Source organism: Ranitomeya variabilis, chromosome 2, assembly GCF_051348905.1.
Source record: "Ranitomeya variabilis isolate aRanVar5 chromosome 2, aRanVar5.hap1, whole genome shotgun sequence".
Lineage (NCBI taxonomy): Eukaryota > Metazoa > Chordata > Amphibia > Anura > Dendrobatidae > Ranitomeya > Ranitomeya variabilis.
Window position 1 is genome coordinate 1,073,397,206 of NC_135233.1, and position 13,241 is coordinate 1,073,410,446.

General features: G+C 48.0%; 1 protein-coding gene across 2 annotated transcripts in view; it reads right to left on the reverse strand.

Annotated features, from left to right (window-relative positions):
- LOC143808684 (cytochrome P450 2C8-like) overlaps window positions 1-13,241 on the reverse strand; it is a 189,763-nt gene that overhangs the window by 62,827 nt on the left and 113,695 nt on the right. The window contains exon 6 of one of the 2 annotated variants that reach the window (XM_077291593.1): window positions 12,117-12,293. The exons of the other annotated variant lie outside the window; for it this stretch is intronic. Within the exon in view, the coding sequence (XP_077147708.1) occupies window positions 12,117-12,293 (177 nt within the window). The remainder of the gene's footprint in view (window positions 1-12,116; window positions 12,294-13,241) is intronic. 2 annotated transcript variants of the gene reach the window in all.

Consider the following 13,241-nt stretch of genomic DNA (forward strand, 5'->3'; position numbering starts at 1 on the left):
ATTGATGTGCAGCCACCAGCCAATCGGATGCGTCACTGTCAGTCGCCGGTGAGTGTGCGCTGCTGGAGGGAGCTGCTTCGCCGAAGGAGCGCGGCCTGGTGAGGAGAACTCTTTTTTTTTATAATTGTGAACGGCAATCCGGGGGGCCCAGGCCAGTATGCTAGACACTGGGGGCAGAGATGCTGGACACACTGGGGGCAATATGCTGGACACACTGGGGGCAATATGATGGACACACTGGAGGCAGAATGCTGGACACACTGGGAGCAATATGCTGGAGACACTGGGGTCAATATGCTGGAGCTCTGGAGGCAGAATGCTGGACACACTGGGAGCAATATGCTGGACACACTAGGGTCAATATGCTCAAGCTCTGGAGGCAGAATGCTGGACACACTGGGGGCAATATGCTGGACACACAGGGGGCAATATGCTGGACACACAGGGGGCAATATGCTGGACACACTGAGGGCAGAATGCTGGAGCACTGGAGGCAGAATGCTGGACACACTGGGGGCAATATGCTGGACATGCTGGGGGCAGTATGCTGGACATGCTGGGGGCAATATGATGGACACACTGGGGGAAATATGCTGGACACATTGGGGGCAATATGCTGGACACACTGGGGGCAGAATACTGGAGCACTGGAGGCAGAATGCTGGACACACTGGGGGCAATTTGCTGGACATGCTGGGGCCAATATGCTGGACACACTGGAGGCAATATGCTGGACACATTGGGGGCAATAAGCTGAACAAACTGGGGGCAATATGCTGGACACTCCGGGGGCAATATGCTGGACACACTGGGTGCAATATTGTGGACACACTGGGGGCAGAATGCTGGAGCACTGGAGGCAGAATGCTGGACACACTAGGGGCAATATGCTGGAGACACTGGGGCAGATTGCTGGACACACTGGGGACAATATGCTGGAGACACTGGGGCAGATTGCTGGACACATTGTGGACAATATGCTGGACACACTGAGGGCAGAATGCTGGACAAACTGGGGCAGCATGCTGGACACACTGGGGCAGAATGCTGGACACACTGGGGGCAATATGTTGGAGAGACTGGGGGCAATATGCTGGGCACACTGGGGCAGAATGTTGGACACACTGGGGCAGAATGCTGGACACACTGGGGGCAATATGTTGGTGACACTGGGGGCAATATGCTGGACACACTGAGGGCAGAATGCTGGAGACACTGGGGGCAATATGCTGGACACACTGGGGGCAATATGCTGGAGACACTGGGGCAGATTGCTGGACACACTGGGGGCAGATTGCTGGACACAGTGGGGGCAGATTGCTGGACACACTGGGGCAGAATGCTGGACACACTGGGGGCAGGATGCTGGACACATTGGGGCGGAGATGCTGGACACATTGGGGCAGAGATGCTGGAGACACTGGGGCAGATTACTGGACACACTGGGGGCTGATTGCTGGACACTGGGGGCAGAGATGCTGGACACTGGGGGCAGAGATGCAGGACACACTGGGGGCAGGACTGGAGACAGATGGGGCAGGATTGGAGACATGGGCAGAATGTAGATATGGGGCATGACTGGAGACACAGGGCAGAATGAAAGACATGGGCGGGATTGGAGACAGATCGTGTAGGATCATGGGGCAGGATGTATACGATGCAAACTGATGGGGCAGGATGGATATTATTATTACCATAGGGGCTAATTAAGGGATATTATTACTGCAGTGATGTATTTATTTTATTTTTTGAGGACACTGTTTTAAATGGGGGCGGTCCTGTTACTGTGTAGAGTGACACCAAGTTGCCTCTTTCTTCATGTGGTGTAATGTAGAAGTTGGGAAAAATTAAGTAATGTGTTCTGCAAGCGATGCTCGAGATAACTGTGTTATTTCCTGCTGAGACGAGTCCTGGCTGGATGAAGTGATGGCGGTCTGTGCTGGATGAAACACGAAGGACTTCACCTAGAGATGTCACTAGTGAGTAAGTGTGCTACCTATACACTGACACTATACACTGTATACTATATACAGAGGTCCTGTGTATAATGTCACCAGTGATCACTGTATTACCTCTACACAGACACTGCATACTAAGTACAGATCTCCTGTGAATACTGGCACTTATGGTGATAGTATTGTGGGTTTTTTTTTTCTTCCTAACTGAAGGGTAAATTGACTAGATCAATGGATGTTTGACAGGTTATAGTTTCACACAGCAACTATTTTTCTGGAATAATCTGGTTCAGGTATATGATGACCCCGTCGCATGACCCCGTCACATGACCCCGTCACATGACCGGGGGCCCACAGTGTCTGAACAGCCCGGGGCCCTGGCTACCTTTAATCCACCCCTGCCTACACCTCACCCTTCCAAAGGATTTTATAAGCACTGACCATCATCTCCTACTAAATACAGATTTTACGAAATGTGACAGGGAAAGATCAGTCCAGGTAGAAGCAAGTGTCTCTGATAAGATGTTAAAGGGAACCTGTCAGACTAATCGACTCACTTAGCATATTGTCACACCCCTGTGGATGTGATAACATGGCTTATAAGTAGAGATGAATTAATTTGTTTGTGTTCCCTCTCATTCGGCAAGCTATAGCGTTTGTAGAATAAACTGCAGAGGAAACCTGACTTCCTGGATCGTGTTGCCTGATTAGCGCTGCAGTTGCATGTGTTACAGTCACGACACATGCATGTGCAGCGCCCCAGGGTCCTGGTCATTGCAGTAATGTAACATTCCTCTAGGGGAGAGTGATGTTACGTTTGGAGGCAAAGAAGGACAACTGCATCCAAATATCACAAACATGCAACACATTTCACACTCCAGGCCACCAGGGGGAGCTCTTGCTCCTATTTATTAGGTCAGTCCCCACATTGGTAAAACTGGTGACCTGTAGGGAAAGTTAGAGAGTTGCTGGCTGAGCTTTGCTCAGGTAGTTGGTCCCTGGCAGGGGTGGGATCCTGTCAGAGATCGAGGAAGAAGGACACGGAGCTGTGCATGCCCTGAGAGCTGCAGTTCCTAGGACGAGACACAGAAGCTGAATTGTATTGCAGAGAGAGTGAAGGAAGTCGTGGCAAAAGGAGTGGACACCAGGAGGGGATCAGCCCTACATATCCTACAGAAGAAACACGGAGTATAAATAAACCCGAAAAAAGCATAATAAGCTAAAAAGCGTAACAACTTTTATTAATTGTATTCATATTACAAAAATAACAGACATAACATACAAGGTACACATATAGTTCATGTGCGGCAGACAAACACTGCAAATAACACCTAGGGCGCAGAGAGAGCAAGAGCCAATGGCAGTTCGGGACTTGTCAATCAATCAATAAATCATGAATGAAACATTAAAGTGCATAGTGCAGGAAGAACGCACATGTGCCCAGTACCGCCATATAGGTCACTGCTTGTCAGACCAAAAAATAGGTAAAAGTAATCATGAAGCTCTGCCAGTCTTACCCAAAATCGTCGGTGCCAATGTATGTCCGGCGGCCCCGACGCGCATTTCGCGTATGCTTCCTCGGGGGGTCGCTGCCTCCTTCTGAGGCGCAGGATCCCGGTAGCCAGAACACCGAGGTAGCAACGACCTTTTATGCCTTGCTCCAGAGACCGGCAGGACAGCTAATTTCATGCTAACTGTCCGCCCTACACCCAGGAGGCAAGGTGGCACCCCTTAGATGCTGGGGCATGATAGAATCCCTGTAAAACGCCTCAAGCCACCGGTCATATGGGTTTGTCCTATCCTATCCGGGGGACAGAGAGAGAGACATAACATCTATAACATCTGTGAGGACCTTATGAGAAGCTTAGCAGTAAGGGACTACAACACCACGGCGCTAGAGGAAGGTTACTGATTTCCACCTGGACAAGGGGACTCTGGACTTGCCTCCAAACTGGCCGGACTCTGCCTGCCCTGTGGTCTGGTGCTCTGGACTGTGGATGCTGAAGTCTTCAGTAAAGGCAAAGAGACTGCAACCTTGTGTCCTCGTTCTTCTCTGCGCCTCTCACAATCCACCATCTACATACTGGGAAGCCCTGGGGATACACTTCACCTGTGGGAAGGTATACCATCTAGCTGCCATAACATTACCCCAGCGGACCCCTTAAAGCAGCATCGGTCACCCTGACTGAATACCACAGATGGCGTCACGAACATTCCCCTAAAGACATTTCCCTTTAATACGGACGTCCCAGGGCCATGGATTGGGTAAGCCACCCCTGTGAGCCGAAGGACCCGGTACTGAGTACCCCACGGCCCCATGGGGGCGCTCCACATGGAGAGCCCAACAAACAGGCACTCCATACATATGTTGTGACTGTGATACAGTCGTGCCACATTCCTCTGCAGCGCTGATCAGCTGATTGGGCAACAAGATCCAGAAAGTCAGGTTTCCTCTGCAGTTTATTCGGCAACCGCTATAGCTTGCCGAATAAGAGGGAACACGAATAACTTCGCTCATCTCTACTTACAAGCGCCCGTGCCATTGCCAGTACTTTACATACCATGCCCATGCGCGCAGCTATTTCCCTCATTGCATTGATCCTCTGAAATCAGGTGTACGTGTGCCAGCTTTCGAGAGGCACAAGACCGGAAATTTTCTACACTTATGATCATGCGCAGTATGCCTCTCTGAAACCGGCACACATACACCCGGCTACAGAAGATCAATGAGGTGAGGGAAAGAAGCTGTGTGAATTCACAAGGTATGTATAGCGCTGGTGATGATACCGACGCTTGCAAGCCATGCTATTGTGCCCACAGCCTTGTGATAATATGCTAAGTGAGTCAACTAGTCTGACAGGTTCCATTTATCATCTTACAAGAGGCATTTGTTTCTATCTGGACTGATCTTTCCCTCTCATATGTGGTAAAATCTGTATTCGGCAGGAGATAACGCACCACCCACTAGTCAAATCCTCATTTACATATCAGAAATGGACCTTAGAAATACATTTGATAAAGATCTGTTTATGTGTGCTGCGGCGCCCCAGGGTACTAGTCATCGCAGTGGTATTTCTTTCCTCTACATTTGGAGGCAAAGAAGGATAACTGCATCCAGGTATCATAACATGCAACATGTTCACACTCCAGACCAGAAGGGGGAGCTCTAAGCCTGTTTTAGGTGAACTTCCCTATAAGAACATCCTGATCTGGAGGGAAAGGGTTCAGTTCCTGTCAGAGCTCCAGACAGGAGTTCTGCTAGTGAGTTCCAGACCAGAATCCGAGGAGGATGGAAGGTTAAAGGAGCTGTGCATGCCCTCAGAGCTGCAGCTCCCAGAAAGAGACATTGAAAGGCAGAGCTGTATTGCAGCGAGCGTGCAAGGAAAGCAAAGCAAAGGAGTGGATACCAGAAGGGGACCAGCCCCGCTCAAGCTGTCTCCTTCTGAGTCGCAACATCCTGGTAGCCGGAACACCGAGGGAGTAAGGACCTCTATGCCTTATTTCAGACACCGTCAGGACAGCTAATTGCAGGTTACCTGTCCGCACTTACACCCAGGAGGCACAGTGACAACTACAGAGCCGAGTTATCTAAGATACCCTATAAACAGGCTCAAGTCACCAGTCATATGGGTATTGTCCTATCCTATATGAGGGACAGAGAGAGGGAAACATTGCATATGTGAGACCCTTATGTGAAGCCATGGGCAGTAAGGGACTACACCACCACAGCGCAAAGGAAGGCTACTGATTTCCACCTGAATAAGGGAAGTCTGGACTTGCCTCCAAACTGACCGGACTCTGCCTGCCCTGTGATCTGGTGCCCTGGACTGTGGATGCTGAAGTCTTCTGTAAAGGTAAAGAGACTGCAACCCTGTGTCCTCGTTCTTCACTGCACCATTCATTATTCACCATCTACATACTGGGAAGCCCTGGGGACATTCTTCACCAGTGGGAAGGTATACCATCTAGCTGCCATAACATCACCTCCAGCAGACCTCTTAAAGCAGTGTCAGTCACCCTGACTGAATACCACAGGTGGCGTCACGAACAATCCCCTTAAAGACCTTTCCCTTTTACACGGATGTCCCAGGGCCATGGACCGGGTCAGCCACCATGACATCCCCCTGTGAACCGAAGGAGCTGGTACCGAGTACCCCACTGCTCTTGGGGGGCGATGCCCCATGGGGGTGCTCCAACTTTGGTGTCATGAACAGGATTTACCCAACCCCGTGAATTGGGTCATGTGCACCTAAAAGACTGTGCCTAACTGATTTGTGTTAAAAGACTGTGCATTGCGCATTGCCGCCAAAAATTGCAGCCGAAATCCGCCATTGCCGTGCCACGTGGAGCGCGAGAGGGAGGAGACATACCTTCGTGGGCGGAGCCAGCTGCTGCCTGGAATGCCAGAAGTGAAGACGTCGTGCAGCGGAGCCGCAAGAGGAGATGCCGACTTCTATCAGGTTAGCGAGTGGAAAGAGACATGTCTAATCCGGGAGGGGAGTCGGCGGCGATCGCAGCCGTGTACCTAATTGCAGGAGCTGACCAAGAACTTTGCTGCATTAGCCCGGACCGTGCAGTCCCTACAAGAGGCCCCCCAAGGTGAAGATCAAGCTTGCTTCCAGACCGGAGGATGTTCCCTGGCGACGACAGAAGAGGATCACGCCGACCAGAGAAAGAGACGACGATCGCTATCATCAAGATTGACGACCCATCTGCTGCCGCTGCAATCAGGCAGGCCACATTGCAAGGTACTGTCATTTAAATGAGCAACCCCTGGGGCAGAGGGCCAATCCCCAGGAGTAGGACGACCAGGCCCAAACAACTGGCGAGCCACATACGTGGGAGGACGACCTGTTCTTCCCATAGTGATCGACGGCATCCCCAATGAAGCTTTGTTGGACACTGGTTCTCAGGTGACAACTATGCCCTACATTCTATATAAACGTTATTGGGCTGACACAGAGATTACTCGTGGCCCTGATGATGATTTCAGAATAGTAGCCAATAACGGTCAGCCATTACCACAAGTGAGATACAAAGAGGTCATCATTAAGGTGGGGCAGATAGAATTGAAGGCCCAAGGAATGGTGATTGTTGACATTGACCGACATGAACGTAACCCCATGATGATCATTGGCACTAATGTCATAGAAAATTGTCTTGCAGAGGTTATTGTCTTATTACAACAGGTGGCCAAAACTGCTGGTTCCAGTGAGCAACGTGTTTTGCAGAAAGAAATCAGAGCTCTAGTACAGAGACAGCAGATAGAGCTATCTGGTGGAGAAATTGGCCGTGCCACAGTGAGTGATTCAGTCCCCATCGCAATACCCCCCATGAGTGAAATGTTAATATGGTGTCGGGCAGCAATAGGCCTCAGAGGTAAAGACTAACAGGCCCTGGTAGAACCTGTGTATTCGGATAGTAGGCCCACAATCCTGACAGCCCGAGGGGTGGTTGAAGTCCACAAGGGGTGGGTGCCAGTACGTGTCCTTAACTGTGGAGATAAAGCGGTCCACTTAACCAAATATGCTACAATTGCCAAACTTGTTCCCGTCCAACCAGGCGGAGGACAATGGCTCTGCAGGATAAATGGAAGATTGGTGTCAGAAACTACACATGGGCACTGATTCTACACGTCACATCAGAAACAAGGGGCTTACAGGGTGGTCCATGAGTATGAGCGGGTATTCAGCAAACACCCACTAGATTTTGGGCAGGTAAAAGGGATTTAACATCATATCCCCACGGTAGATCATCTGCCCATTAAAGAGAGATACCATCCTGTACCTCCAGCTCATTATGAGTGTGCCAAAGACATGTTACGAGAGATGAAGGAGGCTGGGGTAATCAGAGATAGTTGTAGCCCCTGGGCAGCTCCCTTTGTCCTCATCGGGAGAAAGGACAGCACCATGAGAATGTGTGTAGTTTATAGGCAGATAAACCACATTACACACAAGGATGTATACCATTTGCCTAGAATAGAAGACTCATTAGCTGCTTTAAAATCTGCTAACTACTTCTCCACCTTGTGGGTACTGGCAGGTTCCCGTAGCAGAGTCGGATAAGGAAAAGACAGCCTTCACCACACCGATGGGTCTCTGTGAATTCAACTACATGTTGTTCGGACTGTGCAACGCCCCAGGAATGTTTCAGAGGATGATGGAGTGCTGTCTTGGACCTAAGAATTTTGAAACTGTCTTGCTGTATCTGGACGATGTCATCGTATTCTCCAAGATTCACGTATGTGTTCAAAGCTCTGTCTAGCTTTGGTCTGAAGGTAAAGCCATCCAAATGCCATCTGTTAAAGCCCAGAGTGCAGTACCTGGGCCATGTGGTGAGCCCCGAAGGAGTGGCCTCAGACCCTGACAAGGTCACTGTGATCAGAGACTGGCCAAAGCCCAGCAACCTCCACGAAGTCCGGCAGTTCCTTGGGTTGGTAGGCTACTACCGAAGATTTATCAAAGACTTCACCAAGAAAGCCGCGCCACTACAAGACCTGTTAGTGGGCCAATCCAAGAAAACCAAGGGTAAGAGTAGCCATTTGACTGGGACGACGGACTGGAGAGATCCTTCACTGGTTTGAAGTTGGCTCTGATGGGAGATAAGGTACTGCCTTACCCTGAATATGATTAACCATTTGTGCTGTACACGGACTAGTGTTGAGCATTCCGATACCGCAAGTATCGGGTATCGGCTGATACTTGCGGTATCGGAATTCCGATACCGAGATCCGATACTTTTGTGGTATTGGGAATCGGTATCGGGATTAATATCAATGTGTAAAAGAAAGAATTAAAATAAAAAATAGGGATATACTCACCTCTCCGGCGGCCCCTGGACTTTACCGCCGTAACCGGGAGCCGTAGTACTTAAGAATGCGCGCTTGAAGGGCCTTAGATGACGTCACGGCACTCTGATTGGTCCGTAGCGGTCGCGTGACCGCTACGCGACCAATCAGAAGCTGCGGACGTCATCTAAGGCCCTTCAAGCGCGCATTCTTAGGTACAACGGCTCCCGGTTACGGCGGTAAAGTCCAGGGCGCGTCAGAGGGTGAGTATATCCTTATTTTTTATTTTAATTCTTTCTTTTACACATTGATATGGATCCCAGGGCCTGAAGGAGAGTTTCCTCTCCTTCAGACCCTGGGAACCATACAGGATACCGTCCGATACTTGGTGTCCCATTGACTTGTATTGGTATCGGGTATCGGTATCGGATTAGATCCGATACTTTGCCGGTATCGGCCGATACTTTCCGATACCGATACTTTCAAGTATCGGACGGTATCGCTCAACACTAACACGGACCCCAGCAACATGGGACTAGGAGCCATGTTGTCCCAGGTCCAAAAAGGCAAAGAAAGGGTAATCACCTACGCCAGCAGGGAATTTCGTCCCACTGAATGGAACCCAGAAAACTACAGTTCCTTTAAGCTGGAGTTCCTCGCCATCGTCTGGGCAGTGACGGAGAGATTCAAGCACTACCTGGCCTCAGCAAGATTCACCGTCTTCACGGATAACAATCCACTGACACACTTGGACACAGCAAGACTTGGTGCCCTGGAGCAACGGTGGATGGCCCGGTTGTCCAATTATGATTTCACCATCAAGTACCACGCAGGGTACAAGAATGCGAATGCCGATGCATTGTCCAGAATGCCCAACTTGCCAGATATGGGGGAAGATTCAGAAACACTCGAAGAAATAGAATTAAGGTCGAGCCTTTGAAGCGGAAGTGTTTCAAGAATTCTGCAACCTCTATGGATGCAAAAAGATCAAAACAACACCGTACCACCTGCAAACCAACGGAATGTGTGAGAAGATGAACCAAGTAGTGATTGACCTACTGAAGACCTTACCTATACAGGAAAGGAACTTATGGCCAGAAAAGTTGCCAGACTTGGTAGACTTGTACAACCACAACCAGAGAATTCCACCAACTGTACTCCAGCATGCCTGATGAGGAAGATCCAGAAAACTACGTGTTGATCTAGACATGGAAGTCCTATCCCCAGAAAATACCTCATCTGATGCAGATTGGGATACTGAGAGACAACAAAAGTACCGCCAAATACAAGAGTGTGTTGAAAGAAGTCTATCCCAAGCCAGACAAAAACAAGAGAGAGACTACAACCAACGTGCTGCTGCTATTCCCTTGTCACCAGGTGAACAAGTGTTAAAGCGTAAAAGGAGAATGCACAAACTTGATGATCAGTGGGAAGCAGAAGCATATACCATCTCACCTTCCAACTTTGACAATACTAAAGTCTGTCTTATCAGCAAAGATGGAGGAGAAACTTTGACGGCAGTACCAAAGACTATCTGAACAAATGCCCTGATAAACTGAGGAACAAAGAAACAGATCCAGGAAGATCTCCACCCATGGAAACAGAAGAAAAAAAGATTCACACTGTTCTTGGAGATTTTCCCCAGTCTTGGACTCAAGTACATCAGGCCATCGTGATACCTGTCTTAACTTTTCCCCAGCTGGAAATACCAGAACAAAATGTGATTCCAGACCATCCTGAACCAGAAGAGACTCTGCACCAATAGGTTCAAGCAGCAAATGTCACCACAGCAGTGGAATCAGAGAATCCACCCTCTGATATTGGTGAACTTGTCAGACCTATGGTGAATCTAAGAAGATGCAGACTCTTGCCCAATTTACACAATGCAGGCCTACAGATAGTACACACACTAGTGGGTCCACTACAGTAACAGCAGACATGTTAGATCAGGAACTACGTAGGTCTACTCGTAGTACCAAAGGTCAAATCCCAGCTTGCTACAGGGATTAAAAATGTCAATGATTGCTGTTACATGTTTGAATTGCTTGCTTATCTTTGTTACAGGTTTAAAAATGGACATTGCGGTAATGGACAATGCTTACCCAAAAACTTTCCTTGTAAATAGTTTGGCACCCTCAAGGTGCAACTTGGTTCTGCCCACTTTGCCGGCATGGGAAGAGCCTTTCTTTGCTTCATCTGACCAAAGACAATAACAGATGTACTTTTACAAACTTGATTTTGCAACGTTCAAGTGTCCTCACCTCCCATAAAGGGAAACCAAAGTTTTATAATTGTTCAAATGTCTTTCAAATATGTTTTTCAAAATATTTGCATTATTTAACTTGTAAATTGTTGTTTTCTTTTCCCGGTCCGGGAGTACTGGATTTAATGGGGGGGGGGGGAATGCGACGCCCCAGGGTCCTGGTCATCGCAGTGGTATTGCTTTCCTCTCGGGGAGAGTGATGCTACGTTTGGAGGCAAAGAAGGATAACTGCATCCAGGTATCACAAACATGCAACGAGGGACCCAGTACCGAGCACCCCACGGCCCCATGGGGGTGCTCTATGTGTCATGTAACAAAGGACCTGTTAGGCAGGGTATTTACATATGTAGAGACAACTACATCTAGTTCTTGGTGCACGGGGCACCTTACAGGGTCCCTTTAATGCTCACCAGGTGAGGTGGATCCTCTAAGCCTACGGTCTGGGTTGGCACATGAACCCTGGTGTTGATGCATCAAGGAAGAAGGCACATGGGCAGCAATAACTGTAAAAGGCTCACCAGAAATCTTAAGATCAGCACAATGAATGAAGTGGAATCTAGCAGGGATGAATTCAACATCAAACGCTGAACACAAACAGCCAGAGGGTGAATCACACCTAACCTAGGACTAGGAGTCTAAGTCCCAAGACCCAGGTGTGAGTGTCAATGGGCATTAAGTAGGTTTAGGTAGATGACGTTATTGATCCACGACGGGCAACTTACAAAACCCAACGTGGAGCACAACAGAGGGCAGCAGACTCAGTGGAAGGAAGTGGAGCCTGGCATACTCGGGACAGGTATGTAATATAAGATATATTACAGATTTTCATGTGTACTATTGATTTATGAAATAAATTTTGTTACAACAGTTACTCATTCCGTTTCCTGTAATCTGTAACAGCCCCAGCTACCATATGCCATTTATAATACTACTACAAAATTTACACTTCTAAAATACAGCAACAACATCCCAGCAAGCCATATAGCTCCACAACTAAACAAAGGTTTCCTGCAATCCTATATCAAACAAAATTACTTTGTTTTTTCAACTTTATTTATTCCAGATGACAAACTCAGCTCTGCCACACATGTAACAGTATGTATGTTAGTACCTCTCGTTGTTTCACCAAGAAAGAGTCGATAAGATTCCTCTGGTCATTTACATCCAGTTGTTCCCTGTTGATCTTGAAGGTGTCTTGAATGAAGGCGCAGATTTCATTTGCATTCCTGATCATCTTTTCTGACACATTCGCAAACCAGCGCATCACAGATGGATATGTGTTATAAAGCTGCACAGAAAAAATAGATGACCTCAGTATTTCTATTTCTAACCAGATATATTCCTAAAACTGCTATCCAAAATACAAAAGTTCCACTTATATATAGGATAGTTGCAATTGTTTTTTTCACTTGAAAAAGACACTAGTCTAAAGTTGAAGTGCATTGTGGAAATAAAAACCTTCAAATCATCCTGGTCCGTGGTCTGTCTCTTGAAGGATGTCTCTAAAAGGATAACAGCAAATATGACAGCAGAAATATGCCAGAAAATAACCCCCTGCTATAGATGCTTCATTATTATTATTACTATGCTTCGTTATTGCTATCAATCTGACAATCGATCTGCTTCATCCTCAGGTATGTCCACTGGCTGCACCCCCAATTTCATCACCCAACTTTCCTGATCTTCCTCACCCTGCTATTTTTGGTATGTCCGCTGGCTGCACCCCCAATCCCTTCACTATCACCCAACTTTCCTGATCTTCCTCGCCTTGCTATTCCTGGTATGTCCGCTGGCTGCACCCCCAATCCCATCACCATCACCCAACTTTCCTTATTTTCCTCGCCCTGCTATTCCTGGTAGGACTGCTATCTGCTAATACTGTTTTTTTCCTTCCCCTGCATGTTTTCTCATTTTAATTACTTTGATGCCAATAAACAGTTAGCTTTATTTTCCATTTGGATCTATTTCCTTCTTGCATTTTCCCTTCTGACTTCTAATTAATCCTCTCCTCTGTCTGTGACCAGTCTCCCTTCTGCTTCTCCCTCCTGATCACACCTGGCCTATTTCATGTGTACTACTTAGCTTGTTATAAATTCAGAGACACAGGTCTGTCTGGACAGTGTTCTGACTCTAGAAGGATGTCTCTAGAAGGATAACAGCAAATATGACAGCAGAAATATGCCAGAAATGAGCCAGAAGTGAACAGAAGGTAAGACTAACCACTGTTAATAAATGT